The following is a 25,388-nucleotide window of genomic DNA, read 5'->3' as shown; positions in this document are numbered from 1 at the left end:
AGCTCACTTCAGGATCCAGCTATACAGGTTAGGTTCCTACATTTCTCACCATGTCCAGGGTTGGCAGTTACTCAACCACTCACACCTATCTTCTCTTCATCTTCCTTACCCTCTTCCTCTAAGCACCTCAGTCACTGATCTTAGCTGCTGTCTCCTTTTATACCCCTTATACCCCTCTGGGTTGTTGAAAGACTCAGTCTTTTTCTGATTTTCAACTTTATCATAACACTTAAGATTCAAGATCCCCTTTCCCCCAAACCTCCCTTTAAAAAAAAAAAAAAAAATTTTTTTTTTTTTAACCAAGTTTATTCTGGGCTGTCGGGAAGAACTCACTTAGCTGGAGAATGTGTGTATCCTGAAATATAAAAAGGACATCAATCTGATAGAGACCAACAATGCAAAAAATTTCATGAGATGTGGTAAAGGGAGTATTATCAACTCTTTAGAAAGTTGATCTGCTTCCAGAATTTGTAGAAATACAACAGTATGTAACATTTTCAAATACAACTTGCTCAAGAATGCAAATAAGCTCAAAGTTGAAAAAAGGCTAAGTTGAAACCTGAAAAAGAGTATGAATTTTCATATTTCTACAGAAATAATTAAGTTAGTAAACCTAATTCTTCTATGGATGAAAACAAAATTTACCTTCGGAAATCAGCAACCAACTTGACATCAGCTATGACAATCTTATGTTCAATAATCATGTGTTTCAGAAGTTTGTCTTGTTCAACCACAGGAAAATGTTCTTCACAGAAAATACAAGGCACAGATGGAGAACCTTCTAAGCTGGTGGTGCCACCTGGACTTTCTGGCAGAGAAAGCGGCTCCAGGATATAATCCTTAGTGTCTGGGAGAGACAAAAAGAAAGAAGAAAAAAGCTGAAATCAACTCCCTTTAGATGGATGATTTCTCGCCTCCTGCATTAAAAGGATCCTAAAGATGTTTACATAATATCTAAAAGAAAATACACAAAAACAGAGAGCAAGATACTTTATTACATGTTAAATAGCTTCTGCAACCCAGAGGCAAGGAGTATTACAAAGCAGCTCAAACTCCCCATTTGCTGGCTTGAATGGGGGAAACTCATTTGTCAGGACAGCTGTGCAACCCCATTCTTGGACACTGGCCAATGGCAGCAACTCTAGGGGGACTTGAGAGGGAGGCTGCAGCACGCTGGGTTAAGGTTCTAAGTCTCAAATGTGACCTATGGCCGAGAGTCATGACACTGGGAGGTAAATGGTATATACTGAGGCTACAGGTGATGCCAGGACAATCTCTTTAGCTGCTTCCTGTTGCACCTGCAAACTTTTTCCTGTCTCTGATTATCTGACATGTGAGAAGAAGGTAAGTCTCACATTGGGTTGACACAGCATGTGCTGGGTGGCCCAGGTGGCAATTTGTGATTTGATTTATGTCTATCATTTGCTTACTACACAGTTGTATATCATAACTCAAGTTCTTGTGAACAAAGAGATGAATGTCAGTCACTAGACATACATGATGAACCTTTTTCATGTCTACATTATTCCTTTCCCTAACATCACCTACAGAATCTTTAAGAGTTGAGGTGTTTAAGATCTACAGCTCTGAATTAAGGGCCTTGAATTAGAGACAGTTTTATCACGATTTCTCTTCAGTCTTCTAGACTGAACCTGTCACTGTAGGCATACTACTGAGTAGTTAGCAACCAGGTAACTAGTGGAAGGCATTTGGCATCTGAAGAAGGGCTTTAGAAAGACAGCTTTAGACTTTAGAAAGACAGCTGTTTCACAGACGGCAGTCTCTGGAATTAGGTTACTATTTAATTCTATGTTAAATTTTATTTATTTTTTATTTTACTTTACCTTATTCCTAAATGCCTTTTTAAATGAATAACTAACTGATCAGTTACTGGTACACTGCTGACCCCGGTCTCAGAACTGGATAAATGATGCAAGAGGGCAGCATTCATTCACTCACTCAACAAAACCTAGCTGAATATCTACTGAGTGCTGGCCGTTTCCTGTTTGATGCTGCATGATACTATTCTTACCATCAAGGCTAAAGGGCAGAAAAGTTAAAAGGATAGAGAGAGAAGGGGGGAAAGAGAGATATGGGGAGATAGGGAGGGAGAGAGAAGAGGAGGCAGGGAGGGAGGGAAGTAGGGAATATACAGCGCTTATGGGAGCATGGGACAGAGGAGTTTAAGTGAGCTTCAGGAAAGTGCCCCGTAAGGAATGTCCTCTAACACATCACTCATAATAGAGGATGCTAAATCAAACTGTTTATTTTAGTTACATAAAATTATTAAATATCAAGAAAGAGAAAACAGGGTACATATGACAATAGGGAGAATATGAAAAATGTTTCAGCACTTTAAAAGCATTATTAGTAAAACTGGCATGTTACCAATTATTACATTCATAAATTAGGTAATGAAATCAAGGATTTCTGGAATTCTATAGCTCTTTAGTTGTAGGATATATTTTTCAGTTACATGTTAAATTCTGTAGGAACTTAAACCTGCACGTGAAAAATAGGTGAGGAAAGAGACAGGGATATGCTTATGAAACTCTACAATATTTTACATTCCCTAGAATAAGATAACAAAAGGCAGCATATTCTAAGTAGACAATAACCTGCCATCTAGGAAGATGCTCTTCTCCTAAATTTGACTGAAATATCTGTAAATTCACTTATCTTAACGGAAGCAAAGAAACAATATATTAATAATCACCATCAACAGCAAGAACTAACCTTACTAGATGTTTGCTATTTGTAAATTACCAGCAAAGTGTTTAGAGAACTTTCACAATCCTAACTTCCTTGTTGGATTAGTACTATCACAATCCCCATCTCTCAGATGAGAACTGAGACTTAAAAAATTAAATAATTTCCCCAAATCACAGTGTTAGTAAATGGCCTAAGCCTTACAAATAGCCGTGAAAAGAAGACAAGTGAAAAGCAAAGGAGAAAAGGAAAGATATACCCATTTGAATGCAGAGTTCCAAAGAATAGCAAGGAGAGATAAGAAAGCCTTCCTCAGTGATCAGTGCAAAGAAATAGAGAAAAACAACAGAATGGGAAAGACTAGAGATCTCTTGAAGAAAATTAGAGATACCAGGGAACATTTCATGCAAACATGGGCACAATCAAGGACAGAAATAGTATGGACCCAACAGAAGCACAAGATATTAAGAACAGGTGGCAAGAATACACAGAAGAACTGTACATGCATTCTTTACATGTATTCATAGAACTGTAACTGGTACCCCTATTCATACAGCCTTTTCAGACAGAAACCTGAGAGGCTTCCTCATGTCCTTCTCCTTTACTCCCTGTGGCCAACATTACTCAGAACTCTCAGTTTAATCTTCAGAGCCTCCTCTCTCTTCCTCCCTTCTGAGCACTGCCAACACTGCTGCCTCAGATAAGCTCTTAAACTTGAACATCTGCAATAGTCTTCCCACTGGTTAGTCTCTCCCATCTTCAGACATGACCTCTTTCCAATCCATTCTCCCCATATCAGTTTAAAACAGGAGTGGCCCTTCTTCCTGCAGGAAAAGGCCTAAACGCCTTAAGGAGTTAGGTGTAGGTTGAGAGATCAAAAAAAGATCTTAATGACCCAGATATCCACAGTGGTGTGATCACTCACCTAGAGCCAGACATCCTGGAGTGTGAAATCAAATGGGCCTTAAGAAGCATCACTATGAACAAAGCTAGTGGAGGTGATGGAATTCCAGCTGGGCTATTTCAAATCCTAAAAGATGATGCTGTGCAAGTGCTGCCCTCAATATGCCAGCAAATTTGGAAAACTCACTAGTGGCCACAGGACTGGGAAAGGTCAGTTTTCATTCCAATTCCAAAGAAAGGCAATGCCAAAGAATGCTCAAACTACCTCACAATTGCACTCATCTCAGATGCCAGTAAAGTAATGCTCAAAATTCTCCAAGTCAGGCTTCAGCAATATGTGAACCATGAACTTTCAGATGTTCAAGCTGGTTTTAAAAAAGCAGAGGAACCAGAAATCAAATTGCCATCATCTGCTGCATCAGCAAAAAAGCAAGAGAGTTCCAGAAAAAACATCTACTTCCGTTTTATTGATTGTGCCAAAACCTTTAACTGTGTGGATCACAATAAACTGTGGAGAATTCTTGAAGAGATGGGAATACCAGACCATCTGACCTGCGTCTTGAGAAATCTGTATGCAGGTCAGGAAGCACAGTTAGAACTGGACATGGAACAACACACTGGTTCCAAATAGGAAAAGGAGTACGTCAAGGCTGTATATGGTCACTGTGCTTATTTAACTTATACGCAGAGTACATCATGAGAAACACTGGGCTGGATGAAGCACAAGCTGGAATCAAGATTGCTGGAGAAATACCAATAACCTCAGATACGCTGATGACACCATCCTTATGGGAGAAGGCAAAGAACTGAAGAACCTCTTGATGAAAGTGAAAGAGGAGAGTGAAAAAGTTGGCTTAAAGCTCAAAATTCAGAAAACTAAGATCATGGCATCCAGTCCCATCACTTCATGGCAAATAGATGGGGAAACAATGAAAACAGTGGCAGACTTTATTTTTGGGGGCTCCAAAAACACTGCAGATGGTGACTTCAGCCATGAAATTAAAAGACGCTTGTTTTTTGGAAGGAAAGCTATGACCAACCTAGACAGCATATTAAAAAGCAGAGACATTACTTTGCCAACAAAGGTCCGTCTAGTCAAAGCTATGGTTTTTCCAGTAGTTACGTATGGATGTGAGAGTTGGACTATAAAGAAAGCTGAGTGCCGAAGAATTGGTGCTTTTGAACCGTGGTGTTGAAGAAGACTCTTGAGAGTCCGTTGGACTGCAAGGAGATCCCACCAATACATCCTAAAGATCAGTCCTGAGTGTTCACTGGAAGGACTGATATTGAAGCTGAAACTCCAATACTTTGGCCGCCTGATGTGAAGAGCTGACTCACTGGAAAAGACCCTGATCCTGGGAAAGATTGAAGGCAGGAGGAGAAGGGGACAACAGAGGATTAGATGGTTGGATGGCATCACCGACTCAATGGACATGAGTTTGAGTAAACTCCAGGAGTTTGTGAGGGACAGGGATGCCTGGCGTGCCGCAGTCCATGTGGTCGCAAAGAGTAAGACACGACTGAGCGACTGAACTGAACTAGTAATTTGAACCCAAATTCAAACAGTATATTCTTCTGCCTCCAACATCAAAAGGCAATTCCTCAATCTGTATTTCTTCTTTAAACTCTGTGTTCAGTTTTGAATTCATATGTATTTATAAGACATACTGAATTTACATATATTCTGCCAGTGTCCTGCAATCTCCCTCATATCACCTCCACCAGCAACTCTCAAACCTCAGCAGCCCACATACTTCAAAAACCAGTGGGTACAGTTATCACTCAGTTCAGTTCGGTTGCTCAGTCCAGTCCGACTCTTCACGGCCCCATGGCTGCAGCATGCCAGGTTTCCCTGTCCATCACCAACTCCCAGAGCTTGCTCAAACTCATGTCCCTCGAGTAGGTGATGCTATCCGACCATCTCATCCTCTGTCGTTCCCTTCTCCTTCTGCCTTCAGTCTTTCCCAGCATCAGGGTCTTTTTCAACCAGTCATCTCTACAGTTAACTACAGATAACTACAGTGGTAGTTACCTCTACCACTGTTATTAATTCCTGAGGCTTTACTGCAAACTCTCTACTATTCGTCTGTGGATCATGTGTCTTCCCTTTTGCATATGCGTTCAATGCCAGTTTCTCTTTTTTTCAAACTATTGGACCTAAATGTTCACACGTACTAGAACCAATTGCTTATTGTCACTGTAAGTGTATACAGGAACAAAATCATGAGTCTTCAAATTTTATGTATGAGGAACGTGTGGTTTGAGAGACACTCCATTCTAAAGAAGATCAGTCCTGGGTGTTCTTTGGAAGGAATGATGCTAAAGCTGAAACTCCAGTACTTTGGCCACCTCATGCGAAGAGTTGACTCATTGGAAAAAGACTCTGATGCTGGGAGGGATTGGGGGCAGGAGGAGAAGGGGACGACAGAGGATGAGATGGCTGGATGGCATCACTGGCTCGATGGACATGAGTTTGAGTGAACTCCGGGAGTTGGTGATGAATAGGGAGGCCTGGCATGCTGCGATTCACAGGGTTGCAAAGAGTTGGACACGACTGAGCGACTGAATTGAACTGAACTGAAGTTGTATTTGGGAAGTTGACTTACTATGTATCCAGAAAACAAAAAAATTTTAACAGAACAATTTTAGATTACAAGAGTTAATAAATTTCTTATTCCCTGATCATTTAGCATTGTGCTCAAATTCTGACAGCATTGATCATAAGACCTAATTTGTTTGCCTTCAGATTGTTAGTCTCTAGAAGACAAGGGGAGTACTGGTCATCTTTATTTACCTGGCACATACTCTGTGTACTATTACCCTACCATGAGTACCCACCATCAAGCAGTGTATTGACTTTGTGCCAGGCACTGTTAAGCACTTTACAGGTACAGTATTGAGTCAATTAACCCCCTCAATAATCCTATGACAGAGAGTCAGTTTCTACATCTATACTACAGTTGAGGAAACTTAGTCACTGAGAGGCTAAGTGACTTGCCCTAGACAGCTAGTAAGTGGTAGAGCCAGGATTTGAATCCAAGCAGTTTGGCTCTCAAGCATTAGTAGCACTCTCAACCCATGTTGTTCTGTTGCATCTGACTCTGCGACCCCATGGACTGCAGCATGTCTAGGTTTCCCTGTCCTTCACCATCTCCTGGAGCTTGCTGAAACTCATGTCCATTGAGTCGGTGATGCCACCCAATCATCTCATCCTCTCTCATCCCCTTCTGCTCCTGCCTTCTATCTTTCCCAGCATCAGGGTCTTTTCTAATGTGTTGGCTTTTTCTATGATCCAACGGATGTTGGCAATTTGATCTCTGGTTCCCCTGCCTTTTCTAAATCCAGCTTGAACATCTGGAAGTTCTTGGTTCACATACTGTTGAAGAGTAGCTTGAAGAATTTTGAGCATGACCTTACTAGCACGTGAAATAAGTGCAATTGTGCAACAGTCTGAACATTCCTTGGCATTGCCCTTCTTTGGGATTGGAATGAAAACTGACCTTCCCGAGTCCTGTGGCCACTGGTGAGTTTTCCAAATTTGCTGGCATATTGAGGGCAGCACTTGCACAGCATCATCTTTTAGGATTTGAAATAGCCCAGCTGGAATTCCATCACCTCCACTAGCTTTGTTCATAGTGATGCTTCTTAAGGCCCATTTGATTTCACACTCCAGGATGTCTGGCTCTAGGTGAGTGATCACACCACTGTGGTTATCTGGGTCATTAAGATCTTTTTTTGATCTCTCAACCTACACCTAACTCCTTAAGGCGTTTAGGCCTTTTCCTGCAGGAAGAAGGGCCACTCCTGTTTTAAACTGATATGGGGAGAATGGATTGGAAAGAGGTCATGTCTGAAGATGGGAGAGACTAACCAGTGGGAAGACTATTGCAGATGTTCAAGTTTAAGAGCTTATCTGAGGCAGCAGTGTTGGCAGTGCTCAGAAGGGAGGAAGAGAGAGGAGGCTCTGAAGATTAAACTGAGAGTTCTGAGTAATGTTGGCCACAGGGAGTAAAGGAGAAGGACATGAGGAAGCCTCTCAGGTTTCTGTCTGAAAAGGCTGTATGAATAGGGGTACCAGTCACAATTCTATGAATACATGTAAAGAAGCAGGATTTTTATTTACTGAAAAGTGAAAGTCGCTCAGTCGTGTCCGACTCTTTGTGACCCCATGGACTATACAGTCCATGGAATTCTCCAGGCCAGAATACTGGAGTGGGTAGCCTTTCCCTTCTCTAGGGGATCTTCCCAACCCAGGGATGGAACCCAGGTCTCCCGCATTGCAGGTGGATTCTTCACCAGTTGAGCCACCAGGGAAGCCCTATTTTGTGAGAGGGATGGTAATAAGTTAAGTTTTGGATCGCTCAGGTGATCTGCTCAGAATTTTAGATACTCCCGACAGGCCTGGTGCACAAAGACAGTGCTAGTGTCTCATGTGATGCATTAGTACCATTCTTTGTGCCTGCCAGCTCCCTAGCTGCTTGACCTACTCCATCTCTCCATGCTCAACAACAGCAAATATCTCTGCTGTAATTAATTGTTTTCAGGTATATTTCTGCCACTAGGGTACTCTGTGAATTCTTCAAGGTCGATGACTAAGTCTTACTGATTTCCAGGTCTCTGTTGTAATTATACAGTGCCTGAAACATAGATTACATCTGACAAGTGTTTGCTGATAGTGGACCAGAGGTTCTTACACCTTTAACTCAGTTTCTAGGTAAATTCTATTTTAGGGAACACCTGTGGCTGTCTGTCTTTAGAGGAACTTTCTCTGCCCAAGATTGAGAGTAGTCCAACTTTATTTATAGCTAGATCTTCAGTGCTGTGGCCCTTGGGGCAACAGCCCACTACTAATTAATAAATAATGATATAAAAATTACATTGAATACCAAGATCACCAAAAATACTATTGAGTGTAGTAAAAGTATTTTATCTTTAATTAGGGATTTAAAAAGTACTCTTAATTTTTCATGTAAATTAGTAATGCAAATTGTTAAAAAAAAGTAAATAGTTTATGTAAATTAGTATGATTGAAGCGAGCCCCTCAAATACTAAGCCCTGTATCAGCAGAGGCAACTCAATAAGATTTTCCAAATAGTTTATTTCCAGCAGTCACCATAAGAATCATATTTATATCTTACCAAGTGGTAAAAAGACAACAGAAGCAGAAATATATAATTCTTTGTTACAAGAACCTTAAACTCTAAAAGGCCAGAGGAAGTAAATTGTATCTAGCTCCCTTCAGCAAGCAGGCAAAGCATCTTGGAAATTCTGCTTTGGCCCCAAATTGGCTTCACACATTTGTTACAAATTAACAACAAATTATCTGCTCTAGTTCTCACTTTGAACAGCAACTCTGTTCAAATGAACTGTGAAAAATACTATCCCCAAAGAACTGCATTTTTGAGGAGATGCTATGCCGATCATAAACAATTTTATTGACTTTGGGTTAACATCCTCAAAGTGTCAAATTATTATTCTAGAATAGTGCTTCTCAAAGTTTAATGTGCACATAATCACCTGGAGATTTTGTTGATGCACCTGATTCAGAAGGTGTCATGGCCAGGGAAACGTGCCAATGAGATCTCTGGCTGCTATGACTGTAATTGAAAGAAGGCCTCAGTGCTGTGCTCTGAAATCCCACTTCCACTTCCACTGAAGCAGAGCTTTCCATACAGTGCTCTCAGTAAATGACTGGAGGCAGCACAAATAGTAAGGCAGACTCATTCCTGTGAGAGATGGAACTTCTGCCTTACTAGTTCTAACACTGGCTGGAGGACTCTCCCTTGGCTTGCCAGAAAATTGCTTAGTACTGTGCTAAACTCTTAGATCCTACACAATCCTCCCTTAGCTCTTTCCTTCACACAGGTCAGACCTACTTCTCCTTTTTCCCTCTGGCGTCTTCCCTAACACATCTCTTAAGATGTCAAATCCCATCTTGGTGTGTGCTTCTTGGAGGACATGAATTAACAAAGTAGAACCAGGAGGCAGATAGGCTTAAAATCCTGCATGTCTCAGTTCCCAGATGATGTCAGCCCACTCATCCATCCATAAACCACACTTTGAGTGGCAAGGTTCTATCCAGGGAATAAAGCAGTCACGAATTTACAACATACCTAAGTGCTAGGAGGGGTAGTCCTAGACTTTACAATATATCATTACTGCCAAACAAACAGTTGGCTGCTGGTACTTTGAAGAAAAAATAAGATGACTGAGGTTTCTGTCGGCCTTAAGTCTAATGAGAGAATAAAAGCCCAAGTCAAAAAATAATTGATTACTTTTCCAGCATTCCTTTGTAAGGACCTGCAGTATATCCCACATATCATTTCCCCTTTAAGAAATCCCCGCAACCTGCTTTTGCAAACTCTAAGTAGTCATGCCCTTCGCCAGGGGATTTTCCTGACCCAGAGATTGAACCCAGGTCTCCTGCATTGCAGGCAGCTTCTTTACTATCTCAGCCACCAGGGAAGCTCCAGTATCACCACACTATTAGTGAAACTGAAAACAAAACAAGAAAAGCAGTAATTTGGTGATATACTCAATCCAGATAAAATTGGTTTAGTTCCTACTCTCATATGATCATCTAATTAATTGATCAGTTCAGTTCAGTTGAGTCGCTCAGTTGTGTCTGACTCTTTGCAACCCTACAGACTGTGGACGCCAGGCATCCCTGTCCATCACAAACTCCCGGAGTTTACTCAAACTCATGTCCATTGAGTCGGTGACGCCATCCAACCATCTCATCCTCTGTCTTCCCCTTCTCTTCCCACCTTCAATCTTTCCCAGCATCAGGGTCCTTTCCAATGAATCAGTTCTTCACATCAGGTGGTAAAAGTATTGGCACTTCAGCATCAGTCCTTCCAATGAATATTCAGGACTGATTTCATTTAGGATGGATGGGTTGGATCTCCTTGCAGTTGAAGGGACTCTCAATAGTCTTCTCTAACATCACAGTTTAAAAGCATCAATTCTTTGGCGCTCAGCTTTCTTTATAGTCCAACTCTCACATCCACTTTGACGGACCTTTGTTGGCAAAGTAATGTCTCTGCTTTTTAATATGCTATCTAGGTTGGTTGTAACTTTTCTTTCAAGGAGTAAGCATCTTTTAATTTTATGGCTGCAGTCACCATCTGCAGTGATTTTGGAGCCCCCCCAAAATAAAGTCTGTCACTGTTTCCATTGTTTCCCCATTTATCTGCCATGAAGTGATGGGACCGGATGATATGATCTTAGTTTTCTGAATGTTGAGCTTTAAGCCAACTTTTTCACTCTCCTCTTTCACTTTCATCAAGAGGCTTTTTAGTTCTACTTCACTTTCTGCCATAAGGGTGGTGTCATCTGCATATCTGAGCTTATTGATATTTCTCCCGGCAACCTTGATTCCAGCTTGTGCTTCTTCCAGCCCAGTGTTTCTCATGATGTACTCTGTATATAAGTTAAATAAGCAGGGTGACAATATACAGCCTTGACGTCCTCCTTTTCCTATTTGGAACCAGTCTGTTGTTCCATGTCCAGTTCTAACTGTTGCTTCCTCACCTGCATATAGGTTTCTCTAGAGGCACGTCAGGTGATCTGGTATTCCCATCTCTTTCAGAATTTTCCACAGTTTATTGTAATCCACACACTCAAAGGCTTTGGCATAGTCAATAAAGCAGAAATAGATATTTATCTGGAACTCTCTTGTTTTTTCGATGATCCAGCAGATGTTGGCAATTTGATCTCTGGTTCCTCTGCTTTTTTCTAAAACCAGCTGGAACCTCTGGAAATTCAGGGTTCACGTACTGTTGAAGCCTGGCTTGGAGAATTTTGAGCATTACTTTATTAGTGTGTGAGATGAGTGCAATTGTGTGGTAGTTTGGGCACTCTTTGGCATTGCCTTTCTTTGGGATTGGAATGAAAACTGACCTTTCCCGGTCCTGTGGCCACTGCTGAGTTCTCCAAATTTGCTGGCATATTGAGTGCAGCACTTTCACAGCATCATCTTTTAGGATTTGAAATAGCTCAACTGGAATTCCATCACCTCTACTAGCTTTGTTCATAGTGATGCTTCCTAAGGCCCACTTGATTTCGCATTCCAGGATGTCTGGTTCTAGGTGAGTGATCACACCATTGTGATTATCTGGATCATGAAGATCTTTTTTGTATAGTTCTGTGTATTCTAGCCACCTCTTCTTAATGTCTTCTGCTTCTATTAGGTCCATACCATTTCTGTCCTTTATTGTACCCATCTTTGCATGAAATGTTCCCTTGGTATCTCTAATTTTCTTGAAGAGATCTCTAGTCTTTCCCTTTCTATTGTTTTCCTATATTTCTTTGCATTGATCACTGAGGAAGGCCTTCTTATCTGTCCTTGCTATTCTTTGGAACTCTGCATGCAAATGGGTATATCTTTCCTTTTCACCTTTGCCTTTCGCTTCTCTTCTTTTCGCAGCTATTTATAAGGCCTCCTCAGACAACCATTTTGCCTTTTTGCAGTTCTTTTTCTTGGGGATGGTCTGTCTTGATTGCTGCCTCCTGTACAATGTCATGAACCTCCGTCCATAGTTCTTCAGGCACTGTCTATCAGATCTAATCCCTTAAATCTATTTCTCACTTCCACTGTATAATCAGAACGGATTTGATAGGTCATACCTGCATGGTCTAGTGGTTTTCCCCACTTTCTTCAATTTAAGTCTGAATTTGGCAATAAGGCATTCATGATCTGAGCCACAGTCAGCTCCTGGTCTTGTTTTTGCTGACTGTAGAGAGCTTCTCCATCTTTGGCTGCAAAGAATACAATCAATCTGATTTCAGTATTGACCATCTGGTGATGTCCATGTGTAGAGTCTTCTCTTGTGTTGTTGGAAGAGGGTGTTTACTATTACCAGTGCATTCTCTAGGCTCAGAGGTTAAAGCGTCTGCCTGCAATGCGGAGACCTGGGTTTGATCCCTGGGTCGGGAAGATCCCCTGGAGAAGGAAATGGCAACCCACTCCAGTATTCTTGCCTGGAGAATCCCATGGATCGGGGAGCCTGGCGGGCTACAGTCCATGGGGTTGCAAAGAGTTAAACACTACTGAGCAACTTCACTTTCACTTTCTCTTGGCAAAACTTTTTTAGCCTTTGACCTGCTTTATTCTGTACTCCAAGGCCAAATTTGCCTGTTACTCCAGGTATTTCTTGACTTCCTACTTTTGCATTCCTGTCCCCTATAATGAAAAGGACATCTTTTGGGGGTGTTAGTTCCAGAAGGACATAAAAACTGGAATATTGAGATAGGTAGAGTATTTTTTTTTGCTTTTGCTGGTTTAATTCTGAAAATGCTATAAACTCCTAGTTTCCTATGTAAACATTTCCTTTACATTTGTTCTTTATAGATATTAATGTAATTTATTTGATTATAGCTTACATGCGGGCTCACTCACTCAGCTGTGTTCAACTCTTTTGCAACCTCATGGACTGTAGCCTGCCAGGCTACTATCCAGGTAAGAATACTGGGATGAGTTGCTATTTCCTCCTCTAGGGAATCTTTCTGACCCAGGGGTTGAACCCATGTCTCCTACATTTGCAGGCAGTTTATGAACTGTCTTAGCCACCTGGGAAGCCTTTGATTATAGTTTACTTACATATTTTAACAAGCCTGGACAATATTTTCAGGCTTGTTTTCTAAGCTTTTGATCTGAAGAAACCATGTCTTTCCAGAGGATTTAAATGCCTAATCAATTCATTGGTTATGTGTTGATTTTATTCTGAAAAAGTTAAACTCCAAGGTTTATTGATTTCTAAATTCTTGAAAGTAAAATTACACTACAAAATGGCCTTCTACTTCTAAACAAGTCAGTTCTTTGATTTCTACGAGTGGCTCCCCTGCAGATCCATTTGGAAAACTGCAAAGATGGGGTCTAGGATTTAACCATAATTAATCTATAAAGCTCAGAATAAGGGTATAATTAAGATATTTATTTAACTACCCTGGGGCTAATCATTCATTTTGTAAATTAATGAGGCCCAATATTTAAAAGATCAATTTATTAAACTCCTACTAAGAGTGGGAGCGTGTGTGGGGACGGATGTAAACCGGCACTATCGCATAGTCTCAGCAGCACACTGGGACAGCTGATGAGGCTGCGCTGGATTAGTATACACATCGATACCGGTGGAAGGTCTGATCCGTCTTCTGGTATGAAAAAGTTAAGAGCACATTCAATCCTGAAACCTAATAAATCCATACTTGAAAATTTAAGGAGCTAATTTAACAGGCAAAAAGCTATGAAAACTTTATTACAGCATCATCTATAAAGTAAAGTAATAGAAACAACCTAAATGTCATGCAAATGGAAATTGTTCCATAATACATGGCAAATCTGTGCCGCATAACACTATGAATTTGCTAACTAGCAATTATGAAAACAATGGAGAGATACTGACAAACATGTTTGATATTATCTGAAAAGAGCCTAATCCACAATGAATTGCAAACAATTTATGACACATACACAAGTATACATGTACATACATTCAAACACAACTGCAAGGTTTGAAAGAAAATATACAAAAGAATGAGAGATTACGAATGCATTTATTTACCCCAATCTTTAACACTGAAAATTTCTTAAATAAAAACATGCTATCTGATGAGTTCCTAAATGTGACTGTGACAGATAAAATTAAGAAAGAAGTAAAGCCAGCTCACTTTAACTCAGTCACTAAGTCTTGCTACCTGAGATAAAAAATTTTGATTAAACGTATCATTTAAAAATTGAATGCCTATTATGCATAAGGCATATTCTAGATACTCGAAGAAACACAAAGATCTTTAGTAAAAACCCCTACCGTGAAGAAGTTGTTAGTCTAGAAGAAAATATGAGACAACTATACAACAATTATAAGTGAAGTTGATCATATACATCAAGGGCTAAGGATAGGGATGAAAAAATAAATCTGGAGAAATAAAGGGGTGTCTTCACAGAGGATTCAAAGGTAAAGAATTTCAGCAAGTACACATAGGTTGTTTAAAAGTCCAAATAGTTCAACTAGTGCTCGAGTCTCATTAAGAAAAGGCTGTAAAAGTAGGTGGATCACGTGCTGATGAACTTTAATGCCAAGCCAAAGATTTATATTTAATTTGAAAGTTGTGAGTAGATCCTGAAAGTCTTTAATTAGGGAAGCAACACAATGTACTAGGTCACAAAGCAAGTCCTAACAAAGTGAAAACAAAAGATACAAATATTTGTGGGATGCAGCAAAACAAGTATTTACAGGGAAGTTTATATTGGTAAACGTGTATGTTAAAAGGAAGATCTCACATTAACAAACTGTAATTCAAGGAACTAGTCAAAGAAGAACAAACCAAGCTTCAAGTGGACAGAAGGGAAATAAATGAGTGAAATAATGAAATAAATGAAATAGAGAATAGAGATTAAGAGAATAGGAAAAAATATAGAAAAAAGTCAACAAAATTAAGAGTTGGCGTTTTGAAAAGATAAACTCAAAATTAGGAATGAAAGAGGGAGATACTATAACTAATAACACAGAAATACAAAGGATCATTCGAGGGTACCATGAATAATTATACTCCAACAAATTGGATAACCTAGAAGAAATGAATACATTCCTAGAAACATACAATGTACCAAAACCGAATCACAAAGAAGCAGAAAATCTAAGACACTATAAGAAAACTACAGGCTAATATCCTTAATGTGTAAAGATGCAAAAATTCCCAACAAAATACTAGCAAGCCAAATTCAAGAGGACATTAAAAGGATCACGCATTATAACTGAATGGAATTTATCCTTGGGATGCAAGAATGGTTAAGCATATGAAAATCAATCAGTGTGGTATATACCACATTAACAGAACGAAAGCTCTGAATCACAGGACCATCTCAATAGACGAAAAAAAGCACTGACAGAATTCAACATCCTTTCATGATAAAAACACTCAATAAACTAGAAAAAGAAGGAGCTTATCTTTAAAAAAAAGGTGATTACCTTAACATAATAAAGGCCATATATAAAAAGCTCATAGTGAACATCATATATAATTATTGTGAAAACTGAATGCTTTCACGCTAAGATGAGGAACAAATTAAGGATCCCCACTCTCGGCATTTATATTTAATATAATACTGGAAGTCCTAGAAACTAGGTCAGAAACAAACAAGAAACAAAAATGGCATCCAAATAAGAAAAGAAGTGATGTTCGCAGATTACATAATCTTGAATGTAGAATATTGTAAAGGTTACTCACACAGAAAACATTGCTTAGAACTAATAAACAAATTCAGCAAAGTTGCAGGACACATAATCAACATACAAAAATCAGTTGTGTTTCTTCTATATACCAGCAATGAATTTTCTGAAAAGGAAATTCAAGAATTCAATTTATAATAGCATCAAAAAAGAACACAAAAGGGGCAAAAAGACTTGTACCATGTAATAGATTAGAGGCTGCAGAAATGGCTTGATTTCTTGCTCAGATTACAACTCATGAGATGATATTAAGCTCCTTTGCAAATGTCATATGAAGGCTGTGCAGAATCCAAAATGTTGGCTGGGGCCTCATTTCCATGATACAAATTTGTACTTTCAGAACTACTGAATGGTGAACTGTGATTAAGTTTCCTTTCTCAGGCAGCTTTCTTGGCAATCGATTACTTGCCTGGTTTATACATGATTCATTCTTATCTTAATCCATTCCATAAAGAGGAATTAGTAGTGTCTACTTTAATAATGCAGTAGTAACAATAATGTGAAAGCAACAGCTGTTTGAAATATAAGTTCGTGACATTTCAGAGGGAAATAAATCCTAGGAAGAGAAAGTAAATGGATAAAAATAAATCCTTTATTAATATGATAAATGATTATTTGTAGATTTTAAGCCAGACAAGATTTCTACTGTTAAAAATGTACTTTAAAACACATATGGTTAAGTATATTCATTTCAACAGAAATATTTTCTCTAATGCTAAACTTTATTGGCAAGGAGAGATTTCAAATCCAAAAGGAGTTGGAATGAAAGATTAAAAAACCATATTCTGTGTTATTATTTTAAACGCTGCCTCATATCACTGATATCTCACATCCTCTACTGCTCTGACTGTATACCATCAAAGACACCTTGGAGTATTTCAATATAAAACTACTATAAGTTTTTATCTGATAGAAGTGCTGGGATTCCAAGTAGAATTCAAGGCTGTGTGTGTGTGCGTGTGTGTGTGCATGTGTGTGTAAGTAGAATTCAAGGCTCTGGTGTGTGTGTATTACATTCTAAGTAATGCAACAAATAGGAATTAAGTCTTCAACTTTATCTCCCTCCCCCCAGTAGAAGGCAGTAGTAGGCAAGAGGCAGGGATTTGGGACTATAAATCTGAAAATAAAAAAGGTATTAAAAATTTCACCTCAGTTAATGGAAAACTTAGTTAACCAGGATAACCAATTTCAAACAATGCTGATGATCCTGACAGTAGACCAATATAACAGAAGACACTAATAAACAAGACTTTTTGGCATGAATGGAGAAACAAAGCTAACTGGTGAATATTCTTATTTACTGAAGCGGTAAAGAATCTGCCTGCAGTGCAGAAGCCTCAGGAGACATGCGTTCAATCCCTGGGTCAGGGAGAACCCTTGGAGATGGGCATGGCAGTCCACTCCAGTATTCTTGCCTGGAGAATCCCATGGACAGAGAAGCCTGGCTGGCTACAGTCCATAGGGTCGCAGAGTCACACCACTGAAGCGACTTAGCAGGTAGCATGCACACATGGAGGGAAAAGATGGAAAAGAAGGAAGGGTAAATTCTGACTTATAAACACCTGATGGTTATCTGCCTACCTTATGCTTTCTAAACAAGTGGTGTCCAGTGGAGATTTCACAGTGCATCCACAGAAGTTGGGTTTAACCTAATTTAAATGATTTGATTTGACAGGCAATTACCTTGGAATTAATATTCTAGTCAATATTTTAATGAAACGGGTTGGCAACTAGAAAACTGTAAATACCTATCTGATATTTCCTTATCAAGTATAATTAGTGTTTTTGATAGAATTATACTTTTTTCTGAGTTATGGAACTAATATATTCCTATTTAAAAAATTAAAGAGCTATGTCATCTTTTAATTTTAATGTCTGGTGTCTTAATTCATCAATATAAATAATTTGTTAGTACAATAAATAGTTTTGTTTACAGAACAAGCTAAAAATATTTTTAGGCAAAGAAAAGTACATTAAGAAATAGGAACTTCTCAAAAGCACCACATACCACTGATTCAAATTCTTGTTTTAGAACATTTTACTTCTTCACTCTTATATACATATATATGTATGTATATATCAGATGTCAATTAGTTCCCTGAAAAAATTAAGTTTTTTTCTTTCACTTAATGAAATGTATTGTTAACAGTTCTACGGATGCATTTCTTTATTTGGCTTATGTCCCAAATATATTAATAATGTAGAATAAAGACAAGCAGTAGTTTCAAATTAGTATGTGTGCTGAATGGATTTTTCATGTGGAGAAAAGAACATGTTAACTGAATATGTTCTCTGCTCTTTTGACAAGCAATTTTGCTATTTTTAATACTAAATACAATGACAAACTGTAAAACTAAGAAAATCTGTTAATTCTTTTTTGATCTTTGGGTGATCTGTTAAAGGTAACAACTACTAATTTATTCTAACTCCTTTAGAAGAAAATCTATTATTAAAACAGTGGACCTTGGCTATGGTAGTACTTACTACATTATTTGACACTGGATAAATCAGCTGAGATTCCGTCTGACGGATTTTAATTGTAGAAACAGTAAAAGACCTCTTTATAACAGCCTTCTCAGCAATAAAGCAGCTCTGTAATAATGAGGCTCTGAAGAATATGAGGATAAAAAATAATAACAGATTGCCTCTAAAGCCCTGATATTGAAATAGAAACTTTCCAAAAGTTAGGCAAAGTCTTAGCTGATAGTCACTGTATCATTCAGTTTTATAAAAATATTTTTCTAGAAAGTAATTTTTCCCTCAAGCCCACTTTCAGGCAAAAGGCCGTGCTAGATGCTGGGGAGCAAATGAAGAAGAGCGGCTGTGCCTTTAAGGAACTCGTATCTTTTCCACCAGGGAGGCTGATCATGTTCAGATACATCTCACACAACCTAGAATGTCCGAACAACCAGAGGAGAGAAAAGAACGAAGCATAATGCCAAGGCAGCCTGTATCCACCAAGTGAAATGCCGAAGCCCTGCATGCATTTCTTGGCTCCAGTCACATGCCAGCCTGCTTGGGTAGTTGTTTGATCTTACTCTGAGGTCTTTAACAAATCCTTTTTCTACACCTTATTTGGAGCTGCTGCTTTTAGAACAACATACTTATGAGTAGTCTCTTAAAAAGCTTCGGCAAAACACTTGAGATTCAATCATTTTATTTCAGGACAATTAAAGGAAATAATTCTTAATTTACTTGTCCACTGACAACCGCCCTTGTATCTTCAGTGAAGTTTAATATAATCCTACCTCCACAATACAAAATAATCTTCTCTAAATGTGACTGACTACATCACAAAAATCACTTGACTTCCAATACAAAAAAAGGGGAAATAAAAAACTGCTGGACAATAAAACACACAACAGATTTTAGTCCTAGAATTTCAATATAGTACTACTTTCCCATGGTTTACATCATAATTACAAAAATTCATCCAAAAAGTGATATAAATTATGTATCTCTAAAATAGGCGGAAGGTAGTCAACATAAGGTTGTACATGTTGCAAATTACTCATGCAACAGCAAATACAGACTTTTGCCAGCAGTTAATCTGACTAGTGCTGGCTTCCTTGAGATGTCCAAATGCAACTTTACTAAAAATGATAGTACCTTAAAAAATACCTTTAGCTACTTCTATTTTCAGGTAGTGATTCTCAAACCTGACAGTACCTATAACTCACCTAGGGATCTTTGGGAATATGCTGTTTTTCACATATACATTCTAACATAATCACTCTGTGGTAACTGGGACATGTTTTATGTACATCCACAAGGTACTGTTCTAAGGAAAACCTGTTATGATCAATTCTATGACTTCATAATTTAGTATAAGAGTAAAATGACAGACATTTTATGAAGGAAGATTAAAAAATGATTTCTGGTTTTCAGAAAAACAACATCTTTTCTATAGGTTTTAGAAGGGCTATTTTGTGATAGATAAAATTATATTTTGTAGATAATAAGCTGACTAAAGAGAGAAAGGGCTTCCCTGGAGGCTCAGACGGTAAAGAATCCGCCTGCAATGCAGGAGATGTGGGTTCGATCCCTGTGTTGGGAAGATTCCCTGGAGGAGGGCATGGCAACCCACTCCAGTATTCTTGTCTGGAGAATCCCCATGGACAGAGAAGCCAGGCAGGTTACAGCCCATGGGGTCACAAAGAGTCGGACCCCTACTGAGCAATGAAGCACAAGAGCACAAAGAATGTTCAAGCTGGTTTTAGAAAAGGCAGAGGAACCAGAGATCAAATTGCCAACATCTGCTGGATCATCAAAAAAGCAAGAGAGTTCCAGATAAATATCTATTTCTGCTTTATTGACTATGCCAAAGCCTTTGACTGTGTGGATCACAATAAACTGTGGAAAATTCTGGAAGAGATGGGAATACCAGACCACCTGACCTGCCTCTTGAGAAATCTGTATGCAGGTGAGGAAGCAACAGTTAGAACTGGACATGGAACAACAGACTGGTTTCAAATAGGAAAAGGAGGACGTCAAGGCTGTATATTGTCACCCTGCTTATTTAACTTATATGCAGAGTACATCATGAGAAATGCTGGACTGGAAGAAGCACAAGCTGGAATCAAGATTCCAGGGAGAAATATCAATAAGCTCAGATATGCAGATGACACCACCCTTATAGCAGAAAGTGAAGAAGAATTAAAGAGCCTCTTGATGAAAGTGAAAGAGGAGAGTGAAAAAGTTGGCTTAAAGCTCAACATTCAGAAAGCTAAGATCATGGCATCCGGTCCCATCACTTCATGGGAAATAGATGGGGAAACAGTGGAAACAGTGTCAGACTTTATTTTGGGGGACTCCAAAATCACTGCAGATGGTGACTGCAGCCATGAAATTAAAAGACGCTTACTCCTTGGAAGGAAAGTTATGACCAACCTAGATAGCATATTCAAAAGCAGAGACATTACTTTGCCAACAAAGGTCCGTCTAGTCAAGGCTACGATTTTTCCTGTGGTCACGTATGGATGTGAGATTTGGACTGTGAAGAAGGCTTATCACCGAAGAATTGATGCTTTTGAACTGTGGTGTTGGAGAAGACTCTTGAGAGTCCCTTGGACTGCAAGGAGATCCAACTAGTCCACTCTGAAGGAGATCAGCCCTGGGATTTCTTTGGAAGGAATGATGCTAAAGCTGAAACTCCAGTACTTTGGCCACCTCATGCGAAGAGTTGACTCATTGGAAAAGACTGATGCTGGGAGGGATTAGGGGCAGGAGGAGAAGGGGACGACAGAGGATGAGATGACTGTATGGCATCACTGACTCAATGGACGTGAGTCTGAGTGAACTCCGGGAGTTGGTGATAGACAGGGAGGCCTGGCGTGCTGTGATTCATGGGGTCGCAAAGAGTCGGACACGACTGAGCGACTGAACTGAACTGAACTGAACTGAATCAAATTAAAGTCATTACAATATGTTTCTTTAATATAAACCTGATCATGTGTGTGTTAGTCACTCAGTTGTGTCCAACTCTTAGCAACCCCAAAGACTGTAGCCCAACAGGCTCCTCTGTCCATGGGATTCTCCAGGCAAGAATACTGGAGTGGCTTGCCATTCCCTTCTCCAGAGGGTCTTCCTGACCAAGGGATCGAACCCTGGTTTCCTGCATTGCAGTCAGATTCTTTACTGTTTGAGCTACAGGGATGGGGGAAACTGAAGAATAATGTCAGCATAACACAGAAGTTGTATTAGTTCATGTGTATTTTTTCCCAGCAAAATAATGATTTGAAGCACTCACAGCATGCTTTCTCATTATTTAAAGAAAGTCTGAGCAATATATAACAATCTTATCAAAACTCTTGAGAATTCTAGTTAAGTTCTTCTTTACAGCAAGCAGGGGCTTCAAGACTGCTACTCTTTCCATTAAGCCAAGCTATTCAAGGAAGCTGATAATGCAGATCAGCAAGGTGCAATGACTTTTCTTCCTGTATTAAAAAACACCTGACTGACAGAGTATTTTCAACAAATGGTATGGAACAAATGGACATTCACAGGCAAAAAACAAAAACAAAAAACCAGAAAGAATCTAGGCACAGACCTTACAACCTTGAAAAAATTTAACTTAAAATGGATCAAAGATCTAATTGCAAAACACAAAATTGTAAAACTCTTAGACAACAATGCCAACTAAAGATGCCACTGGCTATCCAGCTCTATAAGGACTGAGTAATTAGCCACCATGGTTGCTAGCTTTCAACACACCCTTAAAGGAGTTCAGGGAGGAGATTAGGAAAAAGGCACTCTGTTCTGGGAAAACTGGCAGAACAGGCTTTCAGATAGTGAGATATTTTCAGGAGAAAGTTTTTTTAAATGAACCTGGATTCTTGCATCTTCCTATACTTAGAAAAGTACTAAAACCATTAACTAAGATATCTGTACCTCATGATTAGCAGCAACCTTCTACCAAGAGGAGTGCTTAGTTGCATATACCACCTTTGCCAAAATCATAAATATATGTCCTTGCTTACCTCTTTGGAAAGGTTTCTCAGAGCTGAGAGGCTGTCTTCCGGGCAACAGTCCTTAGTAAGAAACTGAATAAACCAGACTTACAGCTTTTATGTTGCTCATTTTAAAGTCAATAATAACAGAGGAGAAAACCTTGATGACCTTTATAATGCCTTTTTAGAGGCAACACTACAGAAAGGATCCATGAAAGATAACTGATAAGCTGAACTTCATTAAAATTAAAAACTTCCAATCTGAAAAAGACAGTATCAATAAAATAAGAAGCTGAAGCTGAGCCACAGACTGGGAGAAAAGATTTGCAAAAGATATACCTGATGAAGGACTGTTATCCAAAAATATACAAAAACTCTTATAACTGAACAATAAGATAACAGCCTGATTAGAAAATGGGCTGAGGATTTTTATTACTTTTTCATTTAATTTTTTCATTGACGTATAGTTAATTCACAATATTATATGAGGCCGAAGAGATTAACAGACATCAAAGAAGATATACGAAGGCAAATAAGCATGTGAAGAGATGCTCTATATCACATGGTTCCAGGTAAATGCAAATTAAAACAAGATTCCACTATACAGCTATTAGAATGGCCAAGACACTGAACACACCAAATGCTGGTGAGGATATGGAGCAGCAGAAACTCTCATTCATTGCTGGCTGGAACACCACATGCTACGGTTACTTTGGAAGACTGTGTGACAGTTTCTTACAAAACTAAACATACTTTTACCACACAAACCAGCAATTGTACTGCTGGGTGTTTATCCAAAGGAGTTGAAAACTGATGTCCACACCAAAATCTGCAGTGTTTACAGCAGCTTTAAGCACAATTGCTAAAACTTGGAAGCAACCAAGATTTCCTTCAGTAGGCAAGTGGATAAATCAATCTTCGTACAATCCAGAAAATGGAATACTATTCAGCACTAAAAAATATATGAGCTATCAAGACATAAAAATACATGGAACAATCTTAAATGCATATGACTAAGTGAAAGGAGCCAATCTAAAAATGCTGCATAACGTTTCTAACGGTTCTAACTACATGACATTTTGGAAAGGCAAAACTATGGAGACCATGAAAAGATCAGTGGTAGCTGGGATGGGGGTGGGAACAGACCATTATGTAGAACATAGGAAAAGACTCTGATGCTGGGAGGGATTGGGGGCAGGAGGAAAAGGGGACGACAGAGGATGAGATGGCTGGATGGCATCACTGACTTGATGGACATGAGTCTGAGTGAACTCCGAGAGTTGGTGATGGACAGGGAGGCCTGGAGTGCTGCGATTCATGGGGTCGCAAAGAGTTGGACACGACTGAGCAACTGAACTGAACTGAGATGATTTTTAGAGCAGTGAAAATACTCTGTATGATATAATAATAATGGATATATGCCATTACACATTTGTCCAAACCTTTAGAATGTACAACACCAAGGGTGAACTATGTAGTCCAAAATAAACAATGGGCTTTGAGCGACCCCATGGACTGCAGCCTATCAGGTTCCACCATCCATGGGATTTTCCAGGCAAGAATACTGGAGTGGGTTGCCATTTCCTTCTCCAGGAGATTTTCCCGACCCAGGGATTGAACTCGGGTCTCCTGCACTGTAGGCAGATGCTTTACTGTCTGAGCCACCAGGGAAGTCCCCAATGTAGATTCATACTTGGTTAAAAAAAAAAATGTACCATTCTGGTGAATAATGTTGATAACGGGAAAAGCTATTCGCGTATTGGGGTAAGGAGTATATGAGAAACCTCTGTACCTCTCCATTTTGTTGTGAATCTCAAACTGTTCTTAAAAAAAGTCTTAAAACACCTGATTGATAGATGTCTACACACTGAGTCGCATATTTAATTTGATAAAATTGATCTTCATTAGGAGCAAATGTCTCCAAGGAGCTACAGTTCGAAGGAGGCAGCGTGAATTCCAGTGTTCAATGACAAAGAATTAACTGGACTGTGATTCTGAATGTAAACCCAGTGGAGACTTAACCATGCTGCTCTTTTTATTAGGACTGCTCTGGTTTACAAAGTTCTATTGGTTTTGAGTCATCTATCCTTACCCTTATCTCCAAGCCTCCACCCACAACAAAGGCTATTTGTACTGCATGCTTCAGTAGAATGCAAAGTTTTTCAGGAATGCATATAAGGTTACTACAGCAGAAGCACCTTTGTTGCTTGTACATAACGAAGTATTTTTAGGGCTTCCCTCCTGGCTCAGCTGGTAGGGCATCCACCTGCAATGCGGGAGACCTGGGTTTGATCCCTGGGTTGGGAAGATCCCCTAGGTAAGGGTAAGGCTACCAACTCCAGTATTCTGGTCTGGAGAATTCCATGGACTGTATAGTCCATGGGGTTGCAAAGAGTTGGAGATGACTGAGCGACTTTCACTATTTCACACTGGGACAGAGGAGGACATCTAGTGACAATATAGCTCAGCTTTTAGAAAAACCCTTAATAAAAGGACCCATGGGCTAGGCAATCACATTACTCCACATAGAGAAAAAGTGCTTCTGCTATAGCACATCTCAGCTTATAGCTAGTGAGGATGTAGAATCAAAACTCCACTTGAGGGATAAGAAAACTGTGACCTAAAAGCTTTTTTCTACTTTAAATCTTGTCTCCCTAGTAAAGTATTACAACAAGCTTTCTTATAGAGGCCAATGCTCATTATGTCAAGTGACTGGCCGTCATAACAGTTTCTGCATCACGTTATAGCCAAGTCAACAAGGAGGCTTTGTCCTTCCCCAATGCAGTTGCAGTTTTATTCTGCAAAACAGTGACAAAATAGTACTTGTCTTACCAGGACAAGCTTTATAACCAATTTTTTACTGGAATGGATTTATTCCCCCCAAATCTAGATATAAAATTGCCATTCTGAGAGAGAAATACTAGAGAAAGGCAGCAGGCATCACTCAAGAGTCCCAGTCTGTAAGATTCAGGACACTGACACATGGAACATCAAAGAGGTGCAGAGTCTTAAAAGTGAAGAAACCTCTCAAGAAATCTAGATTAAAACAAAGTGCTCAAGTGACCGTGCATTTGAAGTTATTAAGTGGCAAATCAAT

At 39.3% G+C, this 25,388-nt stretch overlaps 1 protein-coding gene across 1 annotated transcript in view; it reads right to left on the bottom strand.

Annotated features, from left to right (window-relative positions):
• The window catches only part of ZNF277 (zinc finger protein 277), a 134,322-nt gene that overhangs the window by 60,708 nt on the left and 48,226 nt on the right, over window positions 1-25,388 (bottom strand). Inside the window, exon 2 of the mRNA XM_005887427.3 lies at window positions 646-847. Within this exon, the coding sequence (XP_005887489.1) occupies window positions 646-847 (202 nt within the window). The remainder of the gene's footprint in view (window positions 1-645; window positions 848-25,388) is intronic.

This window comes from Bos mutus, chromosome 4, assembly GCF_027580195.1.
Source record: "Bos mutus isolate GX-2022 chromosome 4, NWIPB_WYAK_1.1, whole genome shotgun sequence".
NCBI lineage: Eukaryota > Metazoa > Chordata > Mammalia > Artiodactyla > Bovidae > Bos > Bos mutus.
Note: the sequence above shows the minus strand (reverse complement) of the source record. Positions and strands in the feature narration are given on the sequence as shown.